Below are 23428 nucleotides of genomic sequence, written 5' to 3' on the forward strand. Positions count from 1 at the left end.
TAAAAACCGCACAGTCATTTGTACGGCGGGCAGATGAAATAAATAGAGGTAAAAGTAGGTTACAGAAAATATTAAACCACATGTAACCAAAAACATGCAGCTATAAAACTGTAACTTTAGAAACGTATTGCGCATGCGCATGTTCAAACCACGCCTCTTTGACTTTCAGCCTCTCTGATTGGTCCTCAGTGAGGACGCGGGTAATGGCGGCGTAAACAACGCAACGAGCGGTGCAAAATGCTGCTTAGTCGAACTGCTGTTGAAAAGAGAGTAGAGCTATAACTCAACGGAATATGTTTTCGGTACTAGGAGGATTCTTGTTCGATGTGCAAACTATTAAAATCCCACTGACTCAGTTATCGAAGGTGATTAGCCGCTAGTTAACTTTTAGCCCACTTTGCTAGCCTAAAGGAAAAGCTATCTAACTTTAGTTTATTGAGATGGACTGCGTCGTGACGGGAGGAAACGTGAAAGGTAGTAAACATGTCCGGCCTCCTTAAGCCTGTCGTCACCTATGAATTCAGTAAACAATAGTTAGCTATTAATGATGTTGTATATGTGTGTTTGTGTGTGTGTTTACCATCCAGTGCTGGCCAAAGCCATCCATTCTCTGTCCAGGATCGGGGATGATCTTTATGTGGAGCCTCAGGAAGATGGGGTGAGCTGCTCTGATACTGCCATAGACACTTATACTTCCTGCTGTCATGCACATAGTCGTGTTACTTCCTGTTAGTGCAATCTTTGCGTCAATGGATGGTGCTGATTTGCATTGTGTCTCTCTTGTAGCTGGCCCTGCGGTCTGTGAACTCCTCTCGGTCGGCATATGCATGCTTCCTGTTCGCACCACTCTTCTTCAGCAGGTGCTGTGAGCGTGTCTGCGTGTGGTGTGTGCGTCACACTTATTGATGTCATTTATGATAGGAGCTTTAAACCAATGTCCCCTCCCATTTCTTGTGCAGGTACACCATCCCCAGTGGACACATCTTCCGCTGCAAGATTGCAATAAAGGTGTGTTGAGAGAAAGCTATGGATCCAGTTTATGTAACATTCAACATATTAACATGGGCTGTAATCATCTATGTCAGTGATTCTCAACTTCCTTTTGTTGTTGTTTTGCAACCCAAAAGTTGGAGCTCAAGAACTATTTCATAAACACCAGCTTTGACATTAACGATAAAGAAATTGAATCACAAAGTGATCCTGAAATTGACAATGTGTGGTCTTGATCTACGTTTGGTCATGTTTGTGTTCTACATGAGTCAGAGCAGAATCTAATTAATTAATTAATTTTCATTCTTTACTATCTAAAGGCTATCTTTCCTGTTATGTCGTTACTGTGATATGACCTTTTATCTTTGTGCACATTTCTAAATTTTTTAATTAAACAGTTGTACATGGCATTTGTCACCAAGCAGTTATGTTGACAGATGTAAAGAATGTTGTGCAAGTGTAAATTAATAGTTTTAGAGATTAAAGTAAGGTGCAATACATGTCCAACAATGTGACTGAAATGTTGTTGTCATGGCAGCTTCAGTGTAGAGTATTAGCTTAATTTATTTATTACCAGAATATTTCAGTGCACATTCACAAAGTCATGGTCTTATTTCCCCCCCTTTGTATGTTCCTCTATGTGTGAGTCAGAGTGTGCAGGCTGTATTCAAGTCTCTAGCGACTTTGGAGAAGACGGTGGAAAAGTGTCACATTGAGTTGGACGAGCAGAAAAACCACCTCACCTTCACTCTGCACTGCAAACACGGTATATATGCTTCACCTCCTGTTCAGATGATGTATGTGTATGATTTCAAAAGGATTACATCTTTTTCATACAGAAACGTATTTGAGTCATTTAAGCTCATCATTCATTCTGTAAATTGCATTCTAGGTGTGTGTGTACTCAAAGCGTTTGTGTTGGTATTTTCTCTGCAGGCCTCATGAAGACGCATAACCTGTCTTTTCAGGACAGTGAAAGCTTACAGGCCGTGTTTGATAAAGACAGCTATGCCAATGTATTCAGATCCCATCCCAGGTCTGTGAAATCTTTCTTCCAAAAATATTAAAGATCTGATCTTTTTTTCTCTTTCTGACTTGAACACTTTGTGGTTTGCCGACACTATTGGACTCAATTAATAATACAGGACTGTCTCAGAAAATTAGAATATTGTGATAAAGTTCTTTATTTTCTGTAATGCAATTAAAAAAACAAAAATGTCATGCATTCTGGATTCATTACAAATCAACTGAAATATTGCAAGCCTTTTATTCTTTTAATATTGCTGATTATGGCTTACAGCTTAAGAAAACTCTAAAATCCTATCTCATAAAATTTTAATATTTCCTCAGACCAAGTAAAAAAAGATTTATAACAGCTGAGTGTTTGTCAAGGCTCAGGAAACCCTTGCAGGTGTTTCGAGTTAATTAGACAATTCAAGTGATTTGTTTAATACCCTACTAGTATACTTTTTCATGATATTCTAATATTTAGAGATAGGATATTTGAGTTTTCTTAAACTGTAAGCCATAATCAGCAATAAATCAGAATAAAAGGCTTGCAATATTTCAGTTGATTTGTAATGAATCCAGAATGCATGACATTTTTGTTTTTTTAATTGCATTACAGAAAATAAAGAACTTCATCACAATATTCTAATTTTCTGAGACAGTCCTGTATGTGTATGTAGCTGTTTACTTCTTTTTGTCGTTATTCACTCACATCTTCCCTTGATCTCAGGCTGCTGGTGGACACATTTGTTCACTTCCCTCCGTCTCTGGAAGAAGTGACAGTGTCAGTGAGCAATGAACGGATGTGGGTCAGAAACCATGTGGAGGAAGAAGGAGGTGATTCTAGTTTTTTCAGAAGTTACAAACTTACCTGATAACATTTGTAAAAGTTGTGAACCGTGTTTTAAAAAGTAATAGAGCACTGTTTATTTATACAAATCGCACTAACCTCACACCGGATATTCAAGTAATTTAGAATAAATAAGATACACATTCTAGTGTGATAGAACTTACATGACTAAAATCCAAGGTTGTTTATTATTCATAGGTTTCAAATGGTGTATTGAGTCAATCAAGCAGTAAACCAGGAATTAAAAAACTTTCCACAATAAAAGGAAAATAAGCATATCTTACATGTATTTAATTAGTTAATTACTAATTCCACAACCCAAAATTGCCGCTGTGTTTTTAACGGATCTTTGTATTACCAAAAATATACACTATTATGTCAATTATATTAAGTGCTGCGTAAATGGCTTGGAGAAATAATACGGAAAGAGGAAAGAGGATCTATTTGAAGCCAGTGGTGCCCTTGTGTGGTAGAAAGGCAGAACAGCAGAACTGCGCTGTCTAGTTGTGTCTGTCATCAGCCAATAGAGGAAGTCTTCTCAACTCTGCTAGCAGCAATAGAATATAAGTTTTTAAAAAATTGTATTTGTTTTTATTTCCATCATTCACTCTAAATTTTCTTTCTGCTTCTCTTGCTCCCTTGTTTCCTTCTCAGACCAGTCTAAGGCCATGCTGACAGAGCTGTGTCTGGCCTCAGACGAGTTTGACCATTTTGCTGTCCAAACTCACAACAGCGTCACTTTTTGTCTGAAGGAGTTACGGGTGAGTAGGAGGGCAAAGGGAGGGGTGATGGAGCAAAAGATGAGACGGATTAGTCTGGAAGGCAAAGATTATGAAATGTACAAGAGGGAGAGGAGTCCTTTGAGGAAAATGATACTAAGGGCAGTCAGTTAAAAATATGCTGTGGTTGATCATTTAAAAACCTTTTTTCTCATCTCAGTGAGCTTTTGTCATCTCTCCTCCAGGGTTTGTTAGTGTTTGCAGAGTCTACTGGTCTCCCTATTTCTATGTATTTTGATGGACCGGGCAGGTAAGCATGTTCACATAATTATGTTAGTTAATGACTTGTGTAACTTTGTTGTATTAACATTAAGTGTGTGTCTGTTGTGTGTCAGCCCTGTCGTGCTTTCAGTGACGGACAGTGTCCTAGAGGGAAACTTTGTGCTGGCCACGCTTTCTGACGACCATAACCACCGTAAAAACAACACTAGACGGTAAAGCTCTCACAAAACTGAATGCATACAATTCCAATAATACAAACGGTTTCTTCAGTTCTAACGACGGGCAGGACATTCTCAGCAGATACTCTGCAGAGACATTACGACAATCCTTCACATTCCTGGAATGTCAAGTTACTTTTGGCGTTCCCTGAATGCCTGCTGACTACAAGATGCAGATGTTCTTGCCAACACATCTGTCCAGCTGAAGCACATTTGATAAAATAAAATAGGAGAGAAGGACATATTACATTTAAAAATAATTAAATAATAAAGAAAATTAAAATGAAAAAAAACCTTTTATGATACAGTAACAAGATTAGTAGATAATTTCCATGAATTTAAGTGCAACTGTGCCGTCAGTGACGGTCAGAGTCTTTTGTTCTTCTTCTTTTTTTTTTACCTTTCTCGTCTTCGTTCATGTCATATTTCTCTTCCTGTCTTATTATGTCCTCAGAGAATGCACGCCGCCGCCCCCTCCTGATGACTTCATGAATGACGACATAGACGCTTACCTCATCGCCATGGATACCAGTATTGCGCCAGGTCCCTCTGTCACATGTCTGCCCGAACCCCCGTTAGCTGATTCTATATGTTCAAAACAGAGTGCGGCAGCCAATCACAGGACAAGGCTAGACAGTGAGGCGGAGGAGGAGGAAGATAAAACAGCCGATTCAGGCAGACCACCTAATAAGAAGGTATGGTTTAGTATTCACATTCATGCATTAACTAAAGAAATTGCTCAAAATGGAAAAAAGCTGGCTGATATATTTATATCAGATGGAGCTGAGACCAAATTAATGTCCAAATTAACAGCTTTTTATTTGCATATGGCATCGTGTTTTTACAGTTATTGATTTATTGATGCCGACTTGACTAACTTTAAACTATCAATACAATAAATTGCTACATGTATTATCTAGTCTTGGTCCCTAGACGCACCACTTAGATTAGACAGCCGTGAGTTTTTATGCACAACGATGACTGAAGCCTGCTGCCGACTCCAAGACGATCTCTTTTTTTGCTCCCTGACTGAAAGTATACAACTAATTTAAAATAAGGTTATTCCAATTGGAGATGTCTATAACATAAGCATCCCAGGACTAGGCTTTAGGAAACAGGTGGCTGGATACATCTTTCAGGAATTGATTAAAAAAAACATGCTCATAATTGTCTTCTCTATTTTTCTTCTCACAGTTCTGTTCCTTGTTCTTTGGATCGGTGCTGTCCCCGACCTCTCAGATGACCACTCAACCAATGACAAGTCAGGAAGTGTTGGCCAGTGACAGTGAGGATGACGTACAATGAAGCAAAGATTGTACGATTGGATAAGAGGAACCTTTCACCTCCAGCACCCTCATTCACCATCTTTCCCAGCCTGTACAACTGTTGTACAGAGAGTGGTTTCTTTGTAGATGGGCAAAGATATGAAAAGACAGTCGAGAACAGGATATTCTAATGTTTTATTGGACCATATCGTCATGGTGGACTTGAAAATATAAGATTATGTGAACCTGGACATGAAGCACTTACCGTTTATTTTTGTTCAAAGTCTTTTGGGTTTGTAATCAAGGTGCAACAAAAAAGCTCCTCTAAATAAAAAAACAACATATTTTTCAAATTATCTTAACAATAATCATGATTTATTTACATGTCAAAAGGTTAAAGTATGACGAAGGTTTATGACGAGCGACTTCCGCACGACAGAAAGACCAATGGGACCGGACGTGGAGGTCTGAAGCTCTCTTCAAAACGCCTCCTCGTTCCCACAGATCCCAAAACTCTTTTTCTGTCAGAAGTAAGATTCGCCGGAAGAAGAAGAATCTCTGAGTGTCTGTGATCCCGTCTGTGCAGGTTGAGTCACATCACTCCTCCCTTTCTCTCTCTGCACGTAGAAACTCTGCCCCCTCGTCTGTGCTTTTCTTCTCTCTCGTTCTTTCTCCTTCTCCAGCTCCTTCTCTCTCTTCTTTTTCAATCTCTCCTCCTCTTTCTCTTTCCTCTCTCGGTCCCTCCGTCTCCTCCTCCTTTCCTTTGAGCTAAGTTTGTCTTCCCCCTCTTCCTCCACCGGCTTCCCTGTGCCATCGCTGTAGTCCTGAATCAAGATTTTGGGGATTTGCATCTTGGTTGCTTTCTTGGCCTTCTCTCCTCTCAGTCTGCCGAAGAGACCGAAACGTTTCGGGGGATGAACCGCTGGAGTCGCTCCTGCAGATGAGGACGACGAGACTTCTGAAGTCACGTCAGAAGGACTTTGGGTTGGGTGTACTGCTCCAGGGTTGGGCTGTAATTGATTGGGGTTAACCTCTTGGTGACTAGGAGTAGATTGTGATTGGCTAGTTTTCTCCGACATGATAAAGAGATCTTCAGAGAGACGACGTGCGAACCTAGAACCACGGGAGTTGGATGACCTGCGGACGCCGAAATCCCCAGAAGACCTGCTGCTGCGCTGCCTGGGGGCTTGTGTCAGGGCGCTGTTAACCGGTTCTGCTTGAGCCGTCACATGGCAAGAATCTTTATCTTGGACTTCTGGGTTTCTGTCAGTATTCAGACAGTCGGTTGGTTCAGTAGAAATGAAGACGGTGTCCTCTCCTGTGTTTTCTTGAATTTTTTTTTTGCATCCTTCCTCCACGACACCGATAGTGACCTGGGCGGTTGGTTTTTCGGCTGCAGGTTCTTCAGTTTCTACTGAACTGGTCTTCCCATCAGGCCCGGCTTGAGTCCTTGCGTCCTGTGTTATGTCCTCCTCCTCCTGTGGAGGTGCTATCAAGTTAGTCTCCATTTCTGTTTCCTCTGCTTGTGTTTGATTAACCTGTGCCTCTGAGTGTTCATCCAAACTTCTTTCTTCCTCCCCCTGTGTAGCTTCAGATGCATCACACTCTTTGCCAATAGCTGCGCTGGACTCTGTCACTATGTCGTTTGCAAATGGTATTTTTGCATAAGTCTCTGCTTCTAAGTCAGCTCCTTCTTCTGGTTGAATGCATTGAGGTGAACACAGAATGAATGTTTCTGCTCCCGTCTCTGAGTCGATGTGATCTGAATTCATTTGTATTATTTCGCTCTCTGATTCCTGTGTGGCTGCATTTCCCTCTACCTTTTCTTGGGTCTGTGCCAGTTCATTAGTTTCTGTCTCTGTTTGGGTGTGGGACTCTTCTTGTGTTTCAGTTTCTGCTAATGACTCACTGCTGAGGTATTTTTCTTCAAATTCATCTCCCCGTGAGCTTCTGTCTGTCTCTGTGATCACTTCTTGCTGTTGTGTCTCTGTTGTCGGATCTTTGATAGTTGGAGCTTTGACTCTCCCGTCTGTCTCTGAGCCTGGGCTTGTGTCAGTTGTGTCTGTGTCCACCTGCGTCTGTTGCACAGTTTCTGTGCTCTCCTCTGGTTCCATGTCCACCTGAATCATCAGATCCTCACTTGGATACACACTTTCCTGCGTCTCCATCTTTGTGTTTTTAGCTGCATTATCATTTTCCTTTTTCTCAGTCTGATTTTCCACCACAGCATTTGTATTTTCCCTTTCTGACACTTGGTTTTCTGTCTCTTTATTTGAGTCCTTCCCTTGAATTTCTACGTGCTTGATTTTGTGACTCTGCTGTTCCTGGACTTCTGTCTGGCTGTTAGAGTCCAGCTCGTCTCCCTCCTTGTGTTCAACAGTCTGATCTTTGGTTGGTTGTGTCTCCTCAATTGTTTCTTCCTTCTGTTCTGACAGCACTCTGCTCTCCTCGCTATTGTTGAGTTGGCTTTCCTCCTTTTCAGTCATTCTTGTTTCCACTTGTTCAATCTGTTCTTCCACGTGCATTGTTGGCATGTTTAGGATTTCCATCGTCTTTGGTTCTTCTAAAAGTTTTATTTGTTCAACTTCTTCTAAAAGTTTCAGCTCACTCTCTTTTTTATGATCCTCTAAAACTAAGTCTTCCTCCTCCTGAACACACTGCACCTTCTTGAAGCTGAACTCGGTCCAGCCCCTCCAGTCCTCCTTTGCGCCCATCGAAAGATGCCTCACAACTTTGGCTCCGCTGCCTTTCCATTCGCGTGAATTTGCCTTTCCCCCTTTCCTCCACCTCTTGTGAAGGAGAGATGGAGACAGCGAGAGAGTGGAAGCCGAACGAGCAAGAGGGGCAGACATATTTCCTTTCTCATTCTCTTTCCTGCCCCACACTTCCTCATTCTGTCGTGCCCTCGCCCACGCCATCCGATATCCATGGCAGCGACCTCTGGGGTCAAATGTTGACGAGGGTCTGTCTTTTCTCCACTTTTCCAACTCCTTCTCCGTCTGTTTCTCCAGATCTCTGGCTGACAGCTGCACCGAGCACACCTGAGACAGGGAGAAAGACACTAGTCTCACTTTTGTGTGTTTGTGATTTCAGCACAGTGGTGAGAGAGTTCGATACAACACATCAGAGCCACATTGTTCACATTTGTTATGTTTCTACACTTATTTATTTCAGGTTTCCCATGATATGTATATGTTCTGTTTAACAGCTTCAGAACATGCAGATAAGTGAACCTTGAGTTAAACTTCCGTGTTAAATAAAAACAGTGGTTTAACTGGTAACTGACTTTCCTCAACATCACCCACGTGTTTAATTCTAACCTCTGCTATGAAAGTGTTGTCCTCCTCTTGGGCCTGCTCCATGACGGCCCTCAGCTTCTCCAGAGTCTCCATCTGGCCCTGACACTGTTTCCTCTGCTCAGCTCTGCCCAGCACCCGGCGCACCAGCACCACCGCCACCTGGAGCAGCACCCGCACCCCTGAGAAGAAGAGGGTAGGAGGAGGAGGAGGAGGAGGAGGAGGAGGAGGAGGAGGAGGAGGAGGAGTGGGCAGGAGGACATAAATAGGACTGTGCTATAATAATGACATCATATGCTGGAAATGGTTTCTGAGGAAATCCTTATTCTACAAATCCCTCCGTATGTGACAGTTACGTTCTTCATGTTCAACATTACTCGACTTTATTGTCATCGGGGGGCAATTTCTCGAGACACGTGCATGTCAAGTAATGGTACATGCAACAGTAGCAACGTGCAATGACAGACAACAGTACACACAAGGCCTGTTGTTTAGGGCGGCTGTGGCTGCCTTCTGCATCACAGAGCTCTGAACCTGCACTGGTAGCGCAGACGGTTGAGGTGGAGATCGAGTGGGCGTGGGATGTCCTGTTCTATTGAGGCTGCAATGCGTGCGCTGGCCTTATTGTTTATCCCCGTGAGGTTGGGTGTGAAGAGACCAAATATCCTGACATCTGTGTTGGTTATGTGTGTGAGTTAAAGAAACTATATGAGCTGATTAGTGCTCTGATACAACAACAGGAGCCGTTGGGGGCCAAATGGAGGCCTTTAAGCGGACGGAACTAATATAATTATAATCAGGTGAAATACAAAAATTGCATTTATTTGGGCACCCTTTCACAAGATAATTGAGTTTTTATGACCCACAGCAGCTTATATGGAGAACCTACCATAGCAGAAAAAGAGGTCCCAGACTCGGAGCAGTGTGTTGAAGGGCAGGTGACGTGTGAACAGACACATCAGCCAGTCAGTGGCGAACATGAGGGGCTCCACCCCGTGGTGCTGCAGGTGTTTGTGGGCAGCTGGACTCGTCCTTTTCAAAGCCCAGTTCAGCATGGCCGCATCGAACAGGACTCCCTCCTACAGAGGCACACATGCTTAGACGGTTCAGGAGATCTTTTTCAGGTTTCTTTTTTTATTGATTACATTAATCGGGTACTCATTATTGGAATATAGGAAGTTCTAGAGAACTAAATTGCGGCGCACAAATGAACACAAATCTGCTTTAAAATTCATTTGACAGGAATTTCTCCATCTAACATAAATAAGTGGAGTGTCAGGTACATAATATATGTATGTGTGCAGGTCCTTACCAGCAGAGGGCTGTAGTACCCAGGCAGGTACTGCTCACTAATCTGCACCAGACACCAGAAGGCCTCCTGCCAAGGTTACATGGTGACAAATAAAGTCAACAGAAGTCAACACCCAACAATGAGGAATTCCTCAGAAACCATTTCCAGCATATGATTTCAATATCAGATGACACAATTATATGCATACAGCATTTTGTCTTTTATTATGTGTTTGTGGGACAGAAAGACAGAAGTTGAACAAACAGAACAAGAATTGGTACAGAACGTGTGTTTCTTCTCCACTGAAATCTAGGTTAATTAAATGTTTTTGTGATGTGTCTGCAGCTTGTTTATTGGGCAGAATGGTTTACGGTGTTGTTGATCGCTACCTCAGCAGGCATGTTCATCAGCAGCACTGCAGCCACAGGCCCCTGTGCCTGGCAGTAACCCTCCTCCGGTTGGTACTGAGTGAAGGCTTTCAACACCCGGAACAAAGCCCGCTGCCTACACACAGACCACAAGCACATGGTTCAGTGTATGATGTCTGGTATGAATCATCTTTGAATACAGAGGTAAAATCTACTAAGTAATAACACATTTCACATACAGACACATTACAGACTAAATAAACGGTGGGACTTTAGCTATCAGCTTGTCAGGAGAAACAAATAGAAGTAGAAATGTGTCCTACCCATGTCCATCCTTGGAAAGGAACATTTCATGGAGAGGGAACTGTCGGTCCAGGTCTCTCTCGATCACGTCCACCCAGCTCTGCAGAGCAGGCTGCGAGTCCAGAGACTAACACAGTGACACAAGATAGTTTAAGTCCACCAGCTACAAACACTCGACTATTTGTCCTTAAGATAAGTGACATGGAAATGGACTTCCATTATCTACTGTGTGAATTGAAAATACTTAATACATATATATATACAGTATATAGAGAGAGAGAGTGATAGATGGATGGAAAGATAGATACACACATATATAAATATATTTATATCTATATTGATATATATCTAAATATATCCAGATATAGATCTTGTGACAGGCATGACTATATATATGTTTATATATATATATTTATATGTATATATATGTGTATATATATATGTATATATATGTATATGTATGTGTATATATACATACATATATATACACATATATTGTTGTGCCTGTCACAAGATCACACAGCCAAATATAATGTGCTAAAACAGTCCAAACCCCCAACATGTTCCATTCACAAAGATATATAAAAGAGAATAGCAATTTAAAAAAGTTGTCGATTAATTTTCTGTCCTGTGAGTCATCAATTGCCCATTAGAAGTTGACAGAGCTCATTGTGTTATGCTGCTAGAATTGCTTGTTTTTAATAATAATAATAAAAATCATTTATTTTATATAGCGCTTCTCAAGGCACCCGAAGTCGCTTAACAGAGTCAAGAGTCCAGTAGTCCTACACACACACAGTCATCCCGGTGGTGGTGAGCGACATCAGTAGCCACAGCTGCCCTGGGGCAGACTGACGGAAGCGTGGCAGCCATTCAGCGCCTCCGCCCCTCCGACCACCACCAACATTCATTCACATCCATACGAACCGGGGTGAGGCTGCGGTGCATGTCTTTATGATGGTGGGGGAAACCGGAGTACCCGGAGGAAACCCACGCAGGCACGAGGAGAACATGCAAACTCCACACAGAAAGGACCTGGAACGACCGGGATTCGACCGGGATTCGAACCCAGGGCCTTCTTGCTGTGAGGCGACAGTGCTAACCACTGAGCCACCGTGCTGCCCACACACAGTGTTTTTGTCACTATGAATATTAAATCCACAGAACAATGATTATTGCTTGATTAATTACATAAACAATTGATTGTCAAAATTGCATCCTTTTCGTTTCAGATGCCAAAGACGATATATTGTTGAATCCTACCATACATAGTTACTGGTGATTGGAAAGCATTGACCACACTGAGAGTGTTTAGTTTTCTTGCCTGGTAGAAGTTTTCTTTTTGTTTCATCTTGTCAGCAGCTCCACACAGCAGAGGCCAGCACTTCGCTCTGAGTGAGGCCGGGATGCCTTTCTGACACTGCACTTTGACCTGAAGGGACGTGAATAGCAGACACAGGATCAGGTGCAGTCGAACAGATGACTACATTTCCTTATTGTTGTGAATGCAGACAGGCCTTTTTCAACGCAGACATTTTGACTGTACGGGAAAAGCACAGGTGTGTTATAACATGAACAATGGCTCCGTTCTATTCTATAAGTGTCCCAGTAAGACGTGCCAGTGTGCCCGTGAGCCAGCATGAACTATAACAGGACCCAGCAACTGAAGCAGCTAAATGGAATTCAGCCATCATTCATTTTATTGTTGACTGTTTGTTCCTGCTGTGACAAAACGTCTTTGATTGAAAAGGCCGATCATTTTTCAAGAGTTATAGACTTTGAGGTCTAAGACGGGACACACCTTGCTGGTCTTCTTCAACAAGATGCGATCCCATTGGCTCATGATATGTATCCACTTGGTCTCCCTCTGCCTGACCAACTCAGGGGGGGGGCCCAGACTCCTGACACAGAACAGCATACAGGTAAGTATTTTAAACATAAAATATTCGATTCAAGAATGAGAGCCTTTATATGTGTCACATGTATTGCCTGTACAGCATTACGGCTCGAAGAACTGTAGACCTGAAGGTCCGTGTGCAGAGTTGATGCGTGCACTTTGGTGTGTTTTCATGACAGAAAGACAGCGCTCAGAAAAACCAGACAGGAAACAGGAAAACCACACGGTAGCAGTATGATGTCTCCATGGCAACAGGTCAGGATGTGTTCAAGGGGTAAGGCAGTTTGTTCAGGTGGTCTTATCCTGAATGTACACTGCTTCATCTGGTCATTAAATAAATGTTTGTTTCATGGTTAATTAAATGTGATGTAAATATGAAGTCAATTGATTCTGGAAGAGTTTGCTGGTATTTGAAAGCGAACCTGCTCAGTGTTTTTTCATGTACACTTATTTCTAGTGTGCACTCTATGGCATGGATTTTACACCTTTCCACAGAATTAAAAAATCCTTGTCCTAGTAATGTTACAGTAGTTTTTTCTGTTTCTTTATGAAGTGTTTACCAAAACTTCCTCTTTGGTTGAGGTCTAACGAATCCAGTTTAGGGCTCGTACCCTTCCAATGGGTCTGATACAGCCTGCTGCTAAAGGTCTCTGTCTTGCTTCAAAATCTATCCTTTTCCACACAATTTATACAAATTATATAATGGGACTATACGGGAGGTGCTCAAAGCGACAAAAAATACATTTGAAAAACTATACAGCAATATTTGTTTCCAGAAATCATCACCTGGTTAATCAAGATAGTCCACAGACCCTTTGAGTAGTTTCATGTCAGAAAAACTATTTTCTTTTAACCATAGTTCATACATGAAAATGCAAAATCAGCACGACCGGCTAGAGGAAAACGGGTGTTTTCTTATTCTTGGGTTTACTGTCTCTAACTGTTGGTTTTATGCACTGGTTTACTAACATTTCATGTGGCTGTCTTCTCATCTCATCCCTCTCATCTTAGCTCACTGTAAAGTTCAAACTTTACTTTCAGGCTTCTTTCACTCTTTAGCAAAAACTTGTTGCTCTTGGTCTCAAAGAAATGGTTTGTAAGTTGCAGCTTTCTTAATACGACCTGTTTGTTGTTGTTTGACTATTTTATTAATCGGTGCAGTGTGTTATTTGCCCACTTGACTCAGTGTCTGGGATGCAGGCCCTGTTCTGTCTCATGAGGGCATTGGATCTTCATATAAATCACTAAGAATAATGTGATCTTGCTTTAAAAGAAAATTACATGGTTTGTAAAAATCTCACGGCCCCTTAGAACTCAAATAACCTGCTGTGTATGAATGGGATTATTTTTTCATTAGCATTCAGGGGAACAATTAGTTTTGAAGCTTAAAGTGCTTAAAGATCTTTTTTTAAAGAGAGAATTCAAACAGAAAGCGAGTAAACCTGCTTTTGACAACAGTAGTGAGCTCAATAACTGTATACAGCACACGAACACACATGTGTAACTGCTCACCCAGCGGTGGATCCATTTGTCAGAATGAAGCCGAAGCGGTCTGTCTCAGGTTCCTGACCAACCTCTGACCCGGCATCCGATCCCGAGCTGTCCTCTTCACTGAGGTTCTTTTGGGCTGGACTCGTTGGACCTAACATCTTACTGACAGAGGACAGGAGGCTCTCATCATTCAGCATGTGACTACTCTATCATCATGGCTATGTGAAGCTGATATGACTTTACAATGCCTCCTAGTTATCAAAGAATACCATAACCCCATCCAAAAACGTTGCTCAGACTGGATACGTTTAGGTTGCTTTTAGTAGTGATCATCAGAACATTTTATTTCTAAATAAAAATGTTGTGTTATGTTTCATAACATCTTAAAAGTACATGCTTTACCACCCCTCTTCAATAAAAGCCACGCTTATGCAATCTGGCTCGCTCCTTTTATGGTTGCCTTATTTTAAAAACCAGCTTTCATCGATTCATCCACAAACATAGCTACAAGATGACAGTTGTACATATTCTTAAATATCCATTTAAACAAAATTACCTTTTACATATCCGTCATGAATTATCACTCGGTTGTTGTAGAGATTCTCCAGTGATGAGGAAGACAAACTTCCCCTCGCTCGCTCTCTCTCTCTCTCTCTCTCTCTCTCTCTCTCTCTCTCTCTCTCTCTCTGTCTGACGACTATTGCATGCTGTCCCTTGAACCAACTTCCCGTTGTAAAATCGACTATTTATGGAATATAGCTTGCAGAAACATTATTAATCAAACATGACATCAGAGGGAGTGATACGTGTACCATTATCTGATGATTACTTTTTTTTAAAGTGCTTCCTCTTTTCCGAACATTATGCTGCTTTTGTTTGCTGCAGGATATGTTGCAATTACATGTTTGAAGGCAATTTAGATCATTTGGAAAATATACATTGCAATTTCCGAACCGACAGTCCGAAATGAACAAGGAGCACCTGAATGTAACATAAACACAATCGCCTAGTTCAGGGACCGCTGTCGGCTGCTGATCATCGTAAATTTGTGACAGAGGTAAATTGTGTTCAAAGGAGATTATAAATACGAGCTGATTACTGTTGACAATTATTTTAAACTTCGGCAATATAAACTTTGTTAAGTCCATTGAGCTAGTCGTATTCTGCGAAATAAATCATGTTAATATGTTATGTTTTTCTGAGAGTGGAAAGGGTGAGCGACGTGATTACAGTATTCTATCAAATCATGTTAGTGTTACGAACACGTAGCTTCTGAACAAGTTAAAGTAAATGATCCACACATTTTTTTTGAGGAACTGCGTCTTCGTGTAACGTCAGACTGATTGTAGTAGGCCTACCCATTTTAATATAGGGAATGAGGAGTTAATGTCATATCCTAAACGCGATTTTCTGGATTGATATGTTTGTGGGAAAGATTGCCCACATGCCTACAAACTGAGTGCAAAACGTCGGGAACAACTCTGTCGTTGCATGTTTACAGTCACGCCAGCTAATTGAATATATACAGTTTGTTTATATTTTACTTTACTTCCTCAAACGTCTACCTGTATTCGACCACAATAACACCTGTCCATGTTATATTATGTTCCGTTTATATGGGGCGGCCACTGTCGCAACAGGTGGAACAATCTTGGAATAATCCTTGAGTGCTCCATAGGAACTGGTTGTGTTCCCGTTCTTCCCATTCTGTCGGCGTACCGTGAATGTGTCACACCGGTGACGTAAAGCAGGGATTTGAGGCGCAAGATGAGAGGATGCATGTGCGCAGTTAGCTGGCAGCCTCCCTCCCTCAATCTCTGGAGTCCCTCCCCTTGTTTTCAATGTGGAGCTATTGACATGGGTTGTATCAATAAATGTTTCCTGTATCTACTTTGTACATGTTTTGTTTAGTTCCTCCTACTTGACACTGTCTCCTCTGCTCAGATGAGTCGTCGTCTCCACTGCTATTCAAAGCCAGGTAGGCTGCTACTGGAGCAGCTGTCATGTAGGCAATATTAACTATATGTACAAAATGAGGCATCATCCTATCACATGTGTTTGTATCTCCAGGTACATCAGGATATGGTCTTGGTGCCATTCGCCCATTCTGTCTCTGTGCAGAGAGAGGCCGACAGTAAGGACTGCCACACACTCCCCTCTCCCTCTGCTCTCCTTGTAGAGTATGACAGACCAGTGGTCCATCACTGACTGGGCTGCAACGACTTCCTCTGGACCGAACTCTTTAGAGGTCACTGCCATGCGGAAAGCCTCTGCATTGTGTCGAAGGCCTAGTGTTATTCTATATTTGTGTGAGCCCGATAAAGCTCGTCGAGCTCCAAAAAATATAAAACTTACAAAAATGAGTCAAACCATCAGGTGAAATGTTGACTGATCACAAGAAACACCGCTTTTGTAACGTGAGTCAATTCGACATACCAACCTTCTCTTGGCTGTAAATGCTCAGTAGTGCACCATATGTATATTAATTAGAGGCTGATACCAACAAAACTTTACGACAAAATGTCACGGATGACAGTAAAGTCGAAGACTAAAAGTATTTCCATTGATGTAAAGAGAGTAAAGGCGTAGAAGTTCAGTGAATAAGTTTTAGCTACCAGCCAATACGATACATATCTAGACAATTTGAAAACACGTCCTCAGGAAATGACTCCCTTTGTAGAAATGAAACTATGAACGAATGAGCTTGGGGGCTGTTTGCCACCGACAGGAAGTCAGAATGTATCAAGAGAGCTTCGTGGTTTTGGTCATTTGATGTAATTTCTTGAGAATAAGGAAAATAAAAAAGTGAATCACAATTCTTTGAACACCGACCTGCAGGTCTGACGATGACTCTGAGTTACCTGTTCCGTGAACCGGCCACCATACCTGTTTGAAAAGGGCCCTCTGTCACCCGGCTTCAGAGGAGAGCACGCGCTCCGCCGCTACCTTAGTGAATAGGAGCACTGCGTTGCCTGTAAGCTGTGTGAGGCCGTCTGCCCTGCTCAGGTGAACACAAACACACACTCAGTTCCTGGATATTAGCAGTTCTATTGCAGTGCATTTTTAGGAGGCATCATTCAACATCATCATCAGCTGCTGTTTGGTGTTTTCTCTCTTCATTCTTGTTAAAGCTGAGACTCGAGCTGATGGCAGCAGGAGAACGACACGCTATGACATTGATATGACCAAATGTATCTACTGTAGCTTCTGCCAAGAAGCCTGCCCTGTTGATGCTATTGTTGAGGTAAGAATTATAGCGTACCCTGTATTGTGAAAAGGAGATGATATGCTGTTGCTGATTAAAACTGTAACTCTCACTTGAAATATGTATTTAATAAAAAAAACTATTAATTTGCCAGTGAATGTTTTGGCAAATACAATTTCTATCAGTTTCATATTTATTAGTATTATTGCTTTAGTCTACATTTTACATTCTCAAATAGGGCATTTAGCACTCAATTAAAATGTAGATGTAGAACATGAAACTACAATAATCCGTGTGGCTTTAGACCTTCTGATGTTTAATGGGTGTTTTTCCCTCAATTACTCCCTCAGGGTCCAAACTTTGAGTTCTCCACAGAAACCCACGAGGAGCTGCTGTAGTGAAGCTGCTCAACAATGGAGACCAACGGGAGGCTGAGATAGCAGCCAACATAAAGACTACCTGTATAGAGAGTACACTGGCCACAGAAATGTTTTAATTCATGAAAACAATATATCTTATCGTCCACCTACGCATTACATAGATTATTTGTGGTTTAAAATATACAATTTCAAATATTCCAGTGAGTTACAAATAAGCATGGAAGACTTGCAGCCTCTGATTCTGCAAAAGATGGATGATATTGTACTTTACGATGTTGATTTTAGTCTAACCCATGCAGTCTATGATAGACTATGTTCTGCTGCATTTTAAAATCTTTAAAAAAAATCTGATGTGATAGCAAAGACATTTCTGAAAGAGGAAATGTATGGAATGTAATATTATTTAAGATACTGAAATAAATAATGTATTCTAACTTTTTTTTCTTTTTATAACTTTTTATTTTGCATTTTCCACAAACAGATTATTCCTTGACATCTAGAAGAAAATAAATTAATAATAATAATATATCTACAACAAAATAAAATCAGCACACATCCAAATCCATCCATATCCACATAAACACCCGCCAAAGATTCCCACCCATCCCCTCCCACATGTTTATACCCTCCAAGAGTAGGACCAAATGAGGAGGGAGGGAAGGACCAAACAATCAAACTACATACCACCAAATGATAAGCATGGAGTACAAAGTAAAATAACTAAAGAAAGGTAAAAGGCATTAATGTGAAAAGTAAAAAATAAAATAAATAAAAAAAAAAAAAAATCAACAGACATTCATTTCATACCCAGATTTTTCATAGACCTCTTTGTTTTGCAGTTGCACTGTATGTGTACAACCTCAATCCCTCTCAGTTATAACATTTACATCCAATATCGACTCTAGATATAACGTCACGCACGCCCATCTTCTTGTGAAGATATCTAATGTCATTTGTAGTTTTGCAGTCATTTTTTCCATTGTATGGATCTGATTTAATCTCTGTCTCCACTGAGTTATGGTTGGTGGTTTTACATCTTTCCAGTTCAGAGTTATTGTTTTTCTGGCAATCATTAAAAGTATGCGGAGAATATACCTCAGATTGGTGTCCCCTAAATCTCTTGGTATAGACCCCAGCACATATATTAATGGGTCTGAGGGTACCTCCACTTCAATGATTCTATTGATTGTATTCCAACTTTAATCATTCATTCGTCTGTTGCATTAAAGCTGTTACTGGAGCAATTAGTTGATTAATTATTATTCAATTCAAACAATCCCTGGATCTATGTAGAAATGTGGCGATTTGCTGCTTCTGTTTTATATCACAGTAAATAAATTGTTGTTCAATTGTCAAAAAAACAAGAAACTAAATCAATTTGACTGCTTTTCTGTCTTATCTGATGAAACTAAGTTTGGGAAAATATAACCCTGGGAAGTTGTGGTGAGCATTTTTTATTGTTCTGGTAGCCCAAAGAAGTAATTAATTTGTATCATATTTTTTAATTGAGTTAAAATGGTAAATACTAGTAAATGTGCAAGCTTTGCATAGCATATACAGTTTATTATCTCTGCGCAGGGACTAAACGTCCCACCCGATCATAGAAGTGTCTTGTTAAGATTAGCTGCTGAATCATGGTCTGTGAAATGCTCGTTTCCCATAGGTTTGTACCGCTGCGGTGATCACGTGATATGGGCGGAAACTGACTCATACGCCAAGCTGAATCTCCCGCGAATGCAGCCATTTACCTCTTTTCTCTCTTAGTAGTTACACCGACTTGGTGAGTCGCTACATTTTCCTCAGAACAGGCCATCCGATTCTTCCAAGTTTGTTTTTCGGGTAAGTGAGTTACACAATGGGGGAACTTGAAGGTATTGTTGGGGGGTTCTGTGGCGTTTGGACTGCAGGCTTCAGCGGTTACGTTAGGCCGTTGATTTTCTTGTGCTAACGTAGCCGTTAGCTCTGAAAAAGAATGGCTTCCATGCGTTGGTGGCTAATATGTTAGCTCTCCGTCAGTTCACTGCTTTGTTCTTGAGACTAGTTTATATTTCTCTTAAGTGCATTTACTGCTATTGAACTAAATCAATACTGAACCTGCGTATTTGGTGTGACGCGGTACGTTTTTGTTCACGTTGGCCAGCAACCGCAACATGTAACGCACGAGCTGGTGTTCGAGTTTGATTGTTCCAGTCGAACGAGGAAAAAGTGCGCTGGCGCGGCGAATGGCGCACTTTCGACTCGATACCAGAACCCAACCGTTGTTGGCAACTGGTCCAAAGTAGAAGTAGTCGGTATTATCATTAAATTACGGTAAGCTGTGTTGAATTTGCACGCATCGAGAAGTTAAAACATTTGCACGTTAGCTTGTCGACACGTTAGCGTGGATTGAAAGTAAAAAATGTGTGCGTCAGCAGGTAAGCTAAACGTGAAGCCAACAACCGTTGGAGTTTAACGTTTTCTGTTTGGATGTAAAGTAAACTGCTTAAAAGTAACCGATTAAATTCAAACGTGACTTAAATCCCGTCGCCACTTGCCCCCCAAATGTAACGCCGTAGCGTTAATAGCTAACACCGCTAGCCCGCTGGTACAAGACGACGGGGTAGACGACCGTTGCGACCAGGAGGAAGAGATCGTGCTAAACATCCCGCCTTGTTTTTTTAATCCGGTAGATCTCAACCATGGCGGACTCAATGGCACAGTGTGCACCAGTGGCGGTGTTTAAGGTAAGTTTTGTTCAACGAGTGTTTGTACGTTAGGACGCGGGTGGAAATACATGTGGCGTTCAGCTAGCTGTGCTAACGGTCGCTGCGTGAAACCAGCTTCCTCTAACCGCGCTGTTTCCTGACAGCTTGTTTTGGTGGGAGATGGAGGCACCGGGAAAACGACCTTTGTGAAGAGGCACATTACAGGAGAGTTTGAGAAGAAATATGTTGGTGAGTTCATGTGTGGTAATAAGTCAATGACAAGTATATTGTGTACTATATTGTATACTGTTGAACAAACTGAAATTAGGCAGACAGGGCCCTGGCTGTGGCCTGTAAGTAACACGAAATGCCAGTACATGAATGCCAAACTAAGTTTAAAGTCGTTTAGCAACTGTGTCAGCACTATAGTTAGTCACAATGACCAGGGAATTACAAAGCCAAGAGATCCGAACACCATTGGTTTACAAAGTCCTTATGCAAATGATAATTGATATAATATGAGATGCATATATGTGTAAATATCCCTCAAAGGGATGTTTTCCTAAAAATCTTATCGACTAGGCTGTAACTTCATAGTCTTCATTGTGCTGATCCAGTAAAGCGCTCCATTTTTCTAATAATCCTTATTATATAACACTTTATTTGGCTAAGAAAATCTAATTCATCAAGGCAAACTAGTGCAATTTATGTAGATTGTGACTTAAAAATTATAATAGTTCTAATTAATCAATTACACTTTCAATTAATCCTACCAATTTATCCAGCACTTGCAGTAACTTCCCCTTGGAAAGGAATCTTTTTCAACATAGTTTTCCCCCTTTCTTGCTCTCATAAAACTTGTTTTCTTGTAATTCTAGCTACATTGGGAGTAGAGGTGCACCCGCTGATGTTCCACACCAACAGAGGAGCTATCAAGTACAATGTGTGGGATACAGCTGGTCAGGAGAAGTTTGGAGGCCTGAGAGACGGATACTACATTCAAGGTGCTTGTCACAATCCTTGGCGGGCTGTTCTGGTTATTAAACCTTGATCACTGTAAATTAAAACTGCCATTGAATAACATGTTACAACTTCTCTGCTACCTTCACAGCTCAGTGCGCTATCATCATGTTCGACGTCACCTCTCGTGTTACCTATAAGAATGTGCCCAACTGGCATCGTGACTTGGTCCGTGTCTGCGAGAACATTCCCATTGTCCTTTGCGGCAACAAAGTGGACATCAAAGACAGGAAAGTCAAAGCCAAGGCCATTGTGTTTCATCGCAAGAAGAACCTGCAGGTAACAGTGATCACAAAATGCTAATTATAGAAAGCATTGGTTTGAGTCTTTAATTTACAACGGTTATATACTGCTCTGTCCCCAGTACTACGATATTTCTGCCAAGAGTAACTACAACTTTGAGAAGCCCTTCCTGTGGCTAGCAAGGAAGTTAATCGGTGACCCCAACCTGGAGTTTGTGGCAATGCCTGCCCTCGCTCCCCCAGAAGTCCAAATGGACCCCAACCTTGCTGCAAAGTATGAGGAAGAGCTTCATGTGAGTATGACTATCCAGGTGCAATATCGGATCGGTGACTAGTATCTTTGAATCAAACACCTTCTGCAATCCATCAGTTAAAAATCGATAATGAAAAAACGGCAAAAATTGACATTGCAAATCTCACATGTATCTTGTCTCCTTCTGTCCAGGTTGCTTCACAAACAGCGCTCCCAGATGAAGAAGATGACCTCTAACCTGTTACCTCAATGTGCCCCCTATCTCACCCCAAGTGTGGACAGGAAGTTGTTGGAGTTTTGCCCCTTACTGTAAAATCCCTTTTCAGATTTTTTTTGTTTGTTTTAAAACTAAGAAAAAAAAATCTGGTGGAAAAGTTGTAGTTCTAATTTCACTGTATAAGACACCCACCCTAGTGTTGTTGTAGGCATGGCAGCGTGCTACTCTTCATCATCGAGCACCCTGCACTTACCCAGCTCACATAATGCTGTTGTACGGTGTATTGGAAGCATTAAGGGGAGAAAACTTTGAATAAAACCATTCTCAATATAACATGTCTGTTTCTAATTTCCATTAACAGTAGAGTCACAAAGATACGTTAAATTGAAGGTTTCGTAGACGGCCATTTTACGGGAAGACTTGACACGACATGGGAAAAACAAGTGTTTTTAATTATCAATTATGAAAAAGGCCTATTGTCGTACAGTTTATCAATCAGGCCAGAATAACAAAGCAGCTGCCTTAACCATGTATGTAGTAGTATTTCAGTTTAAATGTAATGTATGGGCCTCAGACATAAAAAAAAAAATACACTTATTAATCCCCAAGGGGAAATTAGTTCTCTGCATTTAACCCATCCTTAGTTATTAAGGAGCGGTGGGCTGCGGTGAAGCGCCCGGGAAGCAACTGGGGGTTCAGTGCCTTGCTCAAGGACACTTCGACTTGCAGCTAATGGGGAGAGCGGGGATCGAACCCACAACCTTGCGGTTGAAGGACGGCCCTCTTACCCCACTGAGCTACAGCCGCCCCATACCATCAATCTCAGCTGCCATTTGTAGTCTGTACTTTGAGATTGAAAAAGAGTGGCGGGAGGAGGTCCAATGGGGCACAATGATGGGGCTTTAACATCATGTGAAGAGATAAAGATAGACAGTGCTTTTGAATCATTGAAGACTGTTTTTGTAACTTTTCACACTGGTGGCCACCAGGTGTCAGGCAAGTTCTTTCGTTCAGTACTGGGATCTCAACAGAATTACGTAATGGATTAACTGCACGTTCATGGTGATGTGTCCTCCACCCAGCTGTTACTATAGGGTTTTAATGATCTTCATACATCTTTGAGATTGCAGTAATAATAACCCATTATTGGTAAATTGGAAGAAACAGCCTGTTCCACGCATCCATTGTTTCCACTCGATCACTGGTTGGCGAGCAATGCCCCTGAGTTTATTTAAAGGAATCCCCAGGGCCCTTCATCTTCAGGCCCAAATAAAACCAGAAGTTTGGGTTTTATGTCTATTTTGTTTGCCTGTTATCTACTAACATTTATATATTTAAAAAAGATGTCTCTCTTAGCAAGAATGTGACCAACTTTATAAAGACGGGTTGTTCTCTAGCTGAGTTTATAGAGGTGTAAATATATATTTGTTTCCTGATGCTTTCACTGCA

The 23428-nt window shown here is 41.4% G+C and overlaps 3 protein-coding genes and 1 long non-coding RNA gene across 7 annotated transcripts; 3 read left to right on the plus strand and 1 right to left on the minus strand.

Annotated features, from left to right (window-relative positions):
- The first annotated feature begins 194 nt into the window (after positions 1–194).
- On the plus strand, positions 195–5688 carry rad9a (RAD9 checkpoint clamp component A). Its single transcript, XM_056439590.1, has 12 exons — positions 195–474; positions 588–658; positions 787–860; positions 960–1008; positions 1642–1756; positions 1927–2026; positions 2729–2835; positions 3503–3609; positions 3813–3877; positions 3963–4061; positions 4522–4762; positions 5262–5688. Exons 1-12 carry the CDS (start codon positions 441–443, stop codon positions 5370–5372), a joined length of 1173 nt encoding a protein of 390 aa, XP_056295565.1. The 5' UTR covers positions 195–440; the 3' UTR covers positions 5373–5688.
- Positions 5686–14593, minus strand: tbc1d10c (TBC1 domain family, member 10C). Its single transcript, XM_056438873.1, has 9 exons — positions 14000–14593; positions 12392–12491; positions 11834–12022; positions 10611–10717; positions 10309–10423; positions 9941–10006; positions 9518–9707; positions 8653–8810; positions 5686–8373 (listed from the first exon to the last, which is right to left on the minus strand). Exons 1-9 carry the CDS (start codon positions 14173–14175, stop codon positions 5857–5859), a joined length of 3618 nt encoding a protein of 1205 aa, XP_056294848.1. The 5' UTR covers positions 14176–14593; the 3' UTR covers positions 5686–5856.
- A 279-nt stretch (positions 14594–14872) lies between these two features.
- LOC130209764 (uncharacterized) lies at positions 14873–17721 on the plus strand. Of its 4 annotated transcripts, XR_008834695.1 has the most exons (5): positions 14873–15956; positions 16049–16112; positions 16817–16984; positions 17110–17222; positions 17534–17721. It is a non-coding gene; the product is annotated as an uncharacterized LOC130209764 (long non-coding RNA). The 4 variants fall into 4 exon arrangements; XR_008834694.1 differs by having other exon boundaries at positions 14873–16112; XR_008834693.1 differs by having other exon boundaries at positions 16049–16984.
- Positions 17722–19279: 1558 nt separating this feature from the next.
- ran (RAN, member RAS oncogene family) lies at positions 19280–22312 on the plus strand. The gene is made up of 7 exons (XM_056439321.1): positions 19280–19402; positions 20233–20286; positions 20412–20496; positions 21126–21251; positions 21359–21546; positions 21632–21802; positions 21955–22312. Exons 2-7 carry the CDS (start codon positions 20242–20244, stop codon positions 21997–21999), a joined length of 660 nt encoding a protein of 219 aa, XP_056295296.1. The 5' UTR covers positions 19280–19402; positions 20233–20241; the 3' UTR covers positions 22000–22312.
- The last annotated feature ends 1116 nt before the right edge of the window (positions 22313–23428 follow it).

This window comes from Pseudoliparis swirei, chromosome 19, assembly GCF_029220125.1.
Source record: "Pseudoliparis swirei isolate HS2019 ecotype Mariana Trench chromosome 19, NWPU_hadal_v1, whole genome shotgun sequence".
Classification (NCBI taxonomy): domain Eukaryota; kingdom Metazoa; phylum Chordata; class Actinopteri; order Perciformes; family Liparidae; genus Pseudoliparis; species Pseudoliparis swirei.

What these genes read in the sequence shown, in the direction of transcription:
- ran (XM_056439321.1), top strand. Translation starts at nt 20,242, where the DNA reads ATGGCGGACTCAATGGCACAGTGTGCACCAGTGGCGGTGTTTAAG. An exon ending in CACCAGTGGCGGTGTTTAAG is followed by an intron (nt 20,287 to 20,411) that starts GTAAGTTTTGTT and finishes GTTTCCTGACAG; the next exon opens with CTTGTTTTGGTGGGAGATGG. An exon ending in AGTATGAGGAAGAGCTTCAT is followed by an intron (nt 21,803 to 21,954) that starts GTGAGTATGACT and finishes CCTTCTGTCCAG; the next exon opens with GTTGCTTCACAAACAGCGCT.
- rad9a (XM_056439590.1), top strand. Translation starts at nt 441, where the DNA reads ATGGACTGCGTCGTGACGGGAGGAAACGTGAAAG. An exon ending in GACGGGAGGAAACGTGAAAG is followed by an intron (nt 475 to 587) that starts GTAGTAAACATG and finishes TTTACCATCCAG; the next exon opens with TGCTGGCCAAAGCCATCCAT. An exon ending in GCAGACCACCTAATAAGAAG is followed by an intron (nt 4,763 to 5,261) that starts GTATGGTTTAGT and finishes TTCTTCTCACAG; the next exon opens with TTCTGTTCCTTGTTCTTTGG.
- tbc1d10c (XM_056438873.1), bottom strand. Translation starts at nt 14,175, where the DNA reads ATGCTGAATGATGAGAGCCTCCTGTCCTCTGTCAGTAAGATGTTAGGT. An exon ending in GTAGGATTCAACAATATATC is followed by an intron (nt 10,718 to 11,833) that starts GTCTTTGGCATC and finishes TCACTGTGTTAG; the next exon opens with TCTCTGGACTCGCAGCCTGC. An exon ending in ACAACACTTTCATAGCAGAG is followed by an intron (nt 8,374 to 8,652) that starts GTTAGAATTAAA and finishes TCCCTGTCTCAG; the next exon opens with GTGTGCTCGGTGCAGCTGTC.